Source organism: Phyllobates terribilis, unplaced genomic scaffold (genome assembly GCF_046119375.1).
Source record: "Phyllobates terribilis strain yellow unplaced genomic scaffold, ASM4611937v1 Scaffold_4__5_contigs__length_816908805, whole genome shotgun sequence".
Classification (NCBI taxonomy): domain Eukaryota; kingdom Metazoa; phylum Chordata; class Amphibia; order Anura; family Dendrobatidae; genus Phyllobates; species Phyllobates terribilis.
The window spans coordinates 712976939-712985595 of record NW_027362764.1 but is presented as its reverse complement, the minus strand read 5'-3'; the positions used below and the strand labels follow the sequence as shown (position 1 = coordinate 712985595).

The window sequence follows — 8657 nt, the reverse complement described above, 5'->3', positions numbered from 1 at the left end:
ATATGTCACGAAAAAACAATCTCAGAATCAGTGGGATTCGTTGAAGCGTTCCAGACTAATTACCTCATAAAGTGTAATTGTAAAAATTGGCCTGGTCATTAACGTGCAAACCACCCTCGGGGTTAAAGGTTTAAAATCCTGTTGTGCCCGCAGGGTCCCCCTGCTCAAGAAGGCACATGTGCAGGCCCGTCTGAAGTTTGCCAATGAACACCTAGATAATTCTGTGAGTTATTGGGAGAAGGTGCTGTGGTCAGATGAGACAAAACTTGAGCTCTTTGGCATTAACTCAACTCGCCGTGTTTGGAGGAAGAGAAATGCTGCCTATGACACAAAGAACACCATCCCCACTGTCAAGCATGGAGGTGGAAACATTATGTTTTGCGGCTGTTTCTCTGCTAAGGGCACAGAACTACTTCACCGCATCAATGGGAGAATGGATGGAGCCATGTACCGTAAAATCCTGAGTGACGACCTCCTTCCCTCAGTAAGGCTATGTGCCCACGTTGCGGAACTGAAGCATATTTTTTACGCTTCTCCCTGGCGGGAAAATCGCATGCGGATTTTACATGCGGTTTTCCCGCCAGGTAGAAGCGTTTGTGAGGCGTCTTTGCATGCATTTTCGCATGCGGGTTATCAAGCACTTCTCCAAGTGATTTAAGCATCACTTGGAAAAGTGCTTGACGACTTGGTCACACTATATAAATCCATGCAACTGGCATGGATTTATATAGTGTGACTAAGTAATAGTTTAAAAAAAAAGAATCAGAATGGTAAAAAATAAAAAAAGAAAGTTTATACTCACCTACCGATGCATTCTCGGCCCCGCCCGGAGTCTTGAGTGGCTCACGCTGTTGTGTGCAGGACCTGCGGTGAAGTCATTGAGTCATGTGGTGGGTCACATGACTCAATGACGTGGCAGGTTCTTCACACAACAGCGCGACGGAGGGAAAACATCAGAAGATAAGTATAAACTTTATTTTATTCTTTTTTTTTACAGGTTCTTTGGTACCCAGGTCTGGATGAGAGTCTCCTCTCCTCCAGACTTGGGTACCATCCGCACATTGATTCCGCATGCGGAAACGCAAAATTAATGTACATGCTGCGGATTTTTGACCGGAGCATATACGCTGCGCAAAAATCCGCAGCATGGGCATTGACATTGCGGAATGCCATTGGGGATCATGGGGTGCGGATATACATGCGTTTACGCTGCGGAAATTCCGCAACATCTACGCTTGTAATACGCAACGTGGGCACGCAGCCTAAGAGCATTGAAGATGGGTCATGGCTGGGTCTTCCTGCAAGACAATGACCCAAAACATACAGCCAAGGCAGCAAAGGAGTGGCTCAAAGAGAAGCACAGTAAGGTCATGGAGTGGCCTAGCCAGTCTCCAGATCTTAATCTCATCGAGAACTTATGGAGGGAGTTGAAGCTCCGAGTTGCCAACGACAGCCTCAAAATCTGAATGATTTAGAGATGATCTGCAAAGAGGAGTGGACCAAAATTCCTCCTGACATGTGCACAAACCTCATCATCAACTATAAAAAATGCCGGACTGCTGTGCTTGCCAACAAGGGTTTTGCCACCAAGTATTAAGTGTTTGCCAGAGGGATCAAATACTTATTTCTCACTGCAAACCTACCCTTAAAATTATAGACTGTTCATGTCTGTCAGTGGGCAAACTTACAAAAACAGCAAGGGATGAATTAATTATTTCCTTCACTGTATATTTTATTTTTTCCCCCCCCTTCGCATACATACACACACTCTAATATACAAAAGAAAAATAATACAGCGTCACACTAAGCGCTGAGCTATAGGCAGACATTGAATATATGAAATTTGAACTGCGTTACTGCTATATGGAATATATGTATAAAAATGAAGGTACTTCACGCATGCATTGGCCAATCCATGAGAGACCATCCTAACTGTCCTTTACATTTAGAAGCTTTCAGCCCGGTGAGCAGCATATTAGGTTTAGGGTCCCATCAAAGGACACCTTGTCAGTTAGTGGGCGCTTATGAATTGGTCAATTTATGCGCTAAGTACCTTCATTTTTATACATAAATTAGTAATGAAATTTCGACTTCATATACTGAATGTTCGCACATCTTAGCACTTATAGAGACTACTGATAACCAATGGTGGATGCAACGTAATAAATCAGGACATGTTACAGTGAGAAGAGTTCATTAATGAAAGTACAAGGACTATGACCAAATGTCACAGAGATAGGGCAGGCCGGGATCACAAAGTAAGATTATATGGTTATGCCAAGCATACAGTAATGGCACATCCAGCTCCATGTAATATCAGGCGGTTGAACGATTTCTAAAGAAAGCCAGGGGGCGCTCTGCTGTGTGCGGAGAGCAGACCTGCACCCTTTCATAATGTATGTCACAATAGTGACCCTGAGCTTTCCACACACTGCAGCCGCCATTAATCCCAGGACAAGGAATGTGCAGCTACAGTGGTAAGAAGAGTGTGAGAAAAGGGCAGAGACCATTAGTCTCCTGTCCATCCCCCCACAATCAAGACAGCCAGATGTTCTCAAATGAGCATGGAGGACGTGACAGTCCACACGGCCCCGTCCTCACCTCTAGAGGCTGCGGCCTGAGGCTGCTCAGCATGGCCTCCGATTAGCTAGATTATAGCTTAAAATTCATTTTAATTATACAGACCAGACGTAGCATAAGCAGGACCTCCGATCTCACATTAGTGAGCAGAATTGTAATTCTTGGTAGAATAAGTTTACATATGTGTTTGTGCATACATAAAACAGATTTTTTTTTTCCCCACAGATGCCGAAAAAACAAGCCATACAACCGTCAGTGCATTTAGAAGTGCGAATTCTGACCAGTCAACAAACCTTTAAAGGGGGTTGTCTGGTCTTATGCCACTTATGAATCTTCACCTCCCGTGCATTGCACGCTGTGGATTCTCTGGTGCCGGGAATGGTGGTCATGCAACCACAATTATGGGATCTGCACACTACTGGTCACATTCAAACTAGACTGAGCGATGCCGAACACAATTCACTTGCATTGAGCAAGGCCACGCCCATCTAGTTGGGATGTGGCAGGGAGTATGCATATCCTATACTTGTGGTTGTATGACAGCCGTTCCTGGCACCAGCACTGGAAAATCCCCACAACACGTGTGGCGTGGGACTGCAGACTCAAAACCCCAAGAGCTTACTAGTGCTCATCCCACCCTCCCCAAAAAAGGCACCAATGACATCTCCATGGTCACATGATGGCATCATACTAAGCCTACTACATACATGGGCTAACTAGGATAATGCCATCATGTGACCACATGGACCCCTTTCAATTTTAATATGATGTCTGGTTGACAGTAAAATAAGGTGTCCAGTCCTGCGCACGGTGGACTTCAATGAAGAGATCTGCACACTTCTCCATTGAGTTTCCACCTGGATGAAGCTGCTCTTCTCACTATTTTACGAGGCGTAAAATAACTAAATAAATCGTACAGATTTTAGGATATTAATTTCATTCTGCTCACCAATTAGAAAAAAATATATAAAATAAGCAGGATTACAGGGGAAAATAAAACTGAACGCACACAGAGGCTTGTATATAAAAAGGAAAGTTTATTGTACACATTTTTTAAATTCATAAATCCTGAAATTCCAGGAACACAATCATCACTTCGGTACGAAGGGTACACTTTCCAACAGTCGTCGTAAAACCACGGACGACCATTGGTTCAAGTTTAGATTTCATTAGCTTAAATGCATGTCCCAAAAAAAACACCCCACTATACAGCGCACAATACAGAACAGATGACCCTTCAAAGAAGAAAAAAAAAAAAAAAAAGACGCTCAGGTTTAAGCAATACGATTTCTAGCTTTGATGCATCTGGATTTATAGGAAGAAGCACCAGTCATCCGTCCATTAGGAACCAAGATCCTCCTTTCACATTTTTTTTTTTTTTTTTTTTTTTTTTTTTTTTTAGAAACTGGTAATAAAAAACGAGGGAGTGACCTCCCCCGAGAGTGTATTATGTGGACATGTAGGATCACGGAGTCTCTGCAGCAGTAGATTGATGCAGACGGCTGGAGCCATTTTATATGGCGATATTAAATACAGTCACCCATCAGACCCGGTTTTTGCGTACCACTGAATTAACAGTTTGGCGCGAACCGATTCACACATTAGTGACCGTGAGATGGAGAACCGGCTCTTACATGATTGCATCTGTGGCTACTTTTGTTTATCTGGCTTGATGTGACATCATCACTGCGGTATGACATCACACCAGACCAGCTTATCAGAAGAGCTGCAGTTGCCATCAGGTCAGAAGCAGTTGTCCCACTCCCATCTAGCAGTCATTGACCACTATCGTGGCTGATGGACTGGGATGTGAGAATCGATTTGCACCGACTCTACAAGTAACACATTATACAGAGCAGGAAAAAGCTTCATAAACCTTTTTTGGGTATTGACATTCGCCCTACTAGCACCAATTGTGGGCTCTGTGAAGTATCCCTGTTGGTGTATAGACTCACATCAATGCTGCCATTCATATAAACAGAGTTTAGCTTTAGGTGGCAAGTAAAATTAAGCATATCCCTCCCAAACAAAGCCATGATCAAAAAAATAGGCATCACAAAAAAAAAAAAAAAAAAAAAAAAAAAAAAAAAAAAAAAAAAAAAAAAAAAAAAATGTAGAAAACAGCCTATATAAACATGGCTGCAGGTGGTGTTAGGCTGTGTTCACATTTCCGTCACAGATCTGGCAAAGATAGTGCAGCACAGTGCAATAATTTTGGCTGGTAAAATGACAGGGAGAGGCCATGGGGGTCGGTCAGGTGCAAACAGTATCTGCCATCCTAAGGATCTAGGCTTCCATAATTTTCATTAAGCTGCTACTATGCTGCACAACAATGGAAATGATGAACGTGGATGTGAACAGAGCCTTATTTATTACCATTGAAGAACCAATGTAAAAAAAACATTTGTATACATAACTCCTATTTTCCAGTTTATCGCCTGTGAGGACACTAATCACATTTCACGTCATTACAGATAATACAGAAGTATCCGGACCTGGAGTAAAACCACAGATGTTCCTCAAAGCAAGGTTGTGCCGTGAACCCAGAAAATATTCAAAAAAAAACAAAAACAAAAACACCCCTAGATTAAAGCAAAATATTCTATTTTTCCTATTTGGCTTCAGAACACTTGTGGCAATATTCACATTAGCTCATGATATTTTTTAAAAAAAAAATCTTCAGTCTGTGCAACTGATCTAGCCAAAAATGACCTTCAGCAACCAATGCCAACAAGCTTTGCCAGGCAAAACAATAACACCCGGGCGGGACACGAGCACGCGCTAGTGCTCCTCTCGCAAAAACGAGAAGCAGAGAACAATTACGTAACATCAAATAAGGAAAACACAGGAATTTACACCCCCTTCCCAGGACGCTGGGGGATCAGTCACCGAATGTGGCAGCACAACAACCTGTGTGTGACCATATCCTGGTACAGAGAAGAAAAAATAACAGTGCTTGTGTCAACTGATCAATATTCAGGGCTTAGTACTAAAGTTTGTGACCCCTCCATGTATCTTGTAAATAGAAAAAAAAAAGTAATTAAAGGGTCAACTCCAAAACCGCATCCTGCTCATTGTCAAATTGCACATAATCGTTTTAGGGGGTCAGTAAGATAATCCAGTCTCATCTCCAGAGTCGAGGGGGCAACCAACTGTGTACAAAAAAAAAAAACACTATGTAAAAGGAAGGGTGGTGGGCAGGAACGTGCAATGGTAAATCCTTAATGATGCCAGCTCTTCTGGAGGTGGTGTCCCTACTGGTAGAAGACAATGGTTGAGTAGTATAGGACACGTAGGGTTAGTCTTACACCCCAATGTCAATGGGAGGCAGAAAAGTCCCAATAAAGAAAAGAGATCATCAAAAGAGGATGGGTCACCCTAGAGGTCGTCTCATACCCCATGGTAGGGTCAGTGTGCACATGTTGAGTGACCATACATGGCACCATTAGTCTTGGGCATCGTCGTCTTCCATCCTGATGTCAGTAGGAGGCAGAAAAGTCCCAATAAAAAAAGGTTTATTGAAGAAAAAAAAAAAAAAAGGGGATGGGTGACACTAGGGGGGGGGGGGGGTCTTCTCATGCTCCATGTTGGGTGGCGGACACGTTGGTACCCTTATTCCGGGTCCTGAGCACAGTCATGGGCAGAGGGTGTAGCTGGGTGATGTGGGGTCAGATCTGCACATGTATAGGGCGAGGTCGTGCCCGGTACCCCATCACAGGGCAGGTTTCTTCTTGGCACTGGTCATGTCTCACTGCACCAGGGTCTCGGGTGCCTCGGCCACCTTGCAGGGCACAGTGCTGGGACCCTCCCCGCTCAGCTGCAGCCGCCTCACCGCCTCTTTGATGAGGTTCCCGGAGAGCAGCAGCTCCTGCAGCAGCTGGTGCGGGTCTCCCTCTTCTCCGTCCTCCTCGTCTCCTCCATGCTTCCTGCAGCTCCCTCGTACCCAGCCCCGGCCGCACAGCTGCTTGCTGCCCCCCAGGCTCTGTCTGGCTCCCCCGGTGCGCTGCGGCGGCTGCTGGTATCGCCCGGCTCCCCTGGGGGTGCACACCCGGTACGGCGTAGTCCTGCCCCGCACACATGAGCACATGGCGGCCGGCGCTCGGCTCCGGGCTGGGGCTTTCAGAGCCATGCTGCAGGAGGTCGGAGCTCGGTGGCCATTGAGCTGCAGGGCTTCTCCTATGCGAGCAACCAGGGAGTCCACCTCCTTGGAGTCCACGGTGACGGACTGCTCCAGCAGCAGGAAGCTCTCCTTGCGGCACGGCATGGTGGAGAGAAGAGCGCACTCACCTCCGCCCGGCTCCTACTGGCCAGGCTGGGTTTGTAAACAATGGCTGACGTAGATCTTTGCTCGGAGCGTATCACTTTCAACCCAGCGGGGGGGGCGATATTTTCTAGAACAGAATCCTTGAACCGCACTTGCAGCCTGTTCTATCTCTCCGCTGGCAAAATGAATTAATTTCTCCTTGCAGTATTACTGAGAGTAACTTGTGTCAGTTGCTTTACTAAATTTATAGGAAGCAGGCGGACGAGACCATTGGTGGTTCCCCCTCTTTGTCTTTTACAGCTTGTGGCTCCGCCTCTACTCTTGTTTTTGTTTTTTTTGAAGCTACTCGTACGTTAGTGACGTCACCGTGTTTTGGTTCCTCTGTCAGTTAGAAGTGAGGGGGCGTGGCCAGGAGGTTGATTCACACAGACACAAAGCGTCAGTCACAACACGGCGGGGGGCAGGGCGGCTGCGCGTGTGACCCGCCTGTAACCCGGCGACGACACAGCGGCGGAGACGGCGAGGCAGACGGACTGACGGACCGGCGAGCGGCCTCCATGTTGGCTTTGTTTGTATGAGAAAGCAGAAAACTCTGCAGAAATCCACCTAGGACGACACGCGGGGAACGGGGAAGCTGCCTGACGGCAAAGCAGGGGGCGAGGAGCTGCGTTACTACTGTTCAAATGCCGCGAATACGGCCTCATAACTGCTCCAAATCCGGAGACCATTGTTCCTTGCGCAAATGGGGGGGTTTGTAGTTCTGTTCACATGAATGGAGGGAAAAAAACGCATGACAGTCTGGAACGCCATAGATTTGTGACAATGGGTCCATGTAGCTTCTGGTTTTGGTTCACCTGTTGAAATCTATGGGCTCATTGGGCCGGTCCCCAGGACCATGGTTACTGCGACTAAGAGCTGTCTGTCACTACATGAGTGGTCGTTACCATGGATACTTAGCCTACTGCGATGCCTGCACACCGGGTAAGCGACATAGTGAATCAGAAGAACTATACTACATTTCTAATTGGAGGTATTTGCTAATATTATTATGACATTTACTAGATATTGAGATAGGATCTTGGAGATGCGAGTACCCCTTTCAGGGCTGTTTCAAACGTCTGCGATCATCGGTCCGAGTTCGGATCACAATGTATGGAATGGCAGCAGCGTATCACAATGTACGGCGGACTGGCAGCAGGTCTACTGAACCGAGCGTGACCGCATCATAGAAATGTATGAAGCGGTCACACTGTGGTCAGTAGAGCCACAGCCAGTCCGCCATACATTGTGATCCGCTGCTGCCAGTCCGTACGTTGTGATCTGCCATCATCGGTCTGATCCCTAAAACACACGTTTTCTCAGACGCCCCATAGAAGTCCCTAGAGGAAAACGGCACAGTGCTCATACTTTTTCATGAAATCTCATCAACTTTGCTTGAACTGTAAGGCCTCTTTCACACGTCAGTGTCTCCGGTACGTGTGGTGACAGATTCCACACGTACTGGAGACACTGACAACACGTAGACCCATTCAAATCTATGGGACTGCGCACATGTTAGTGTGTTTCCACTGACCCATTCAACTCCATAATAAACAAGTGCCGCACACGGCTGCCATCTGTGTGACATGTACCGGCAGATGGAAATCAGCGGTACAGTTAGCACTGTTCCCAAGCGCCGGATGCTAAACGATGCCCTCATCATTGTTCCCTGCTTGTGCTGATCACCAATGATGAGAGTAGTAGCGTGTGCTCCCAGGGTGTCCACTTATAAGAATTAAATTTAAAAAAAAAACATATACTCACATGTCACCTG

General features: G+C 46.2%; 1 protein-coding gene across 1 annotated transcript; it reads right to left on the bottom strand.

The window, feature by feature from the left end:
- Nucleotides 1-3597: 3597 nt before the first annotated feature.
- LOC141265945 (GSK-3-binding protein-like) lies at nt 3598-6924 on the bottom strand. The gene has a single exon (XM_073679660.1). It carries the CDS (start codon nt 6842-6844, stop codon nt 6329-6331), a length of 516 nt encoding a protein of 171 aa, XP_073535761.1. The 5' UTR covers nt 6845-6924; the 3' UTR covers nt 3598-6328.
- Between the last annotated feature and the right edge of the window lie 1733 nt (nt 6925-8657).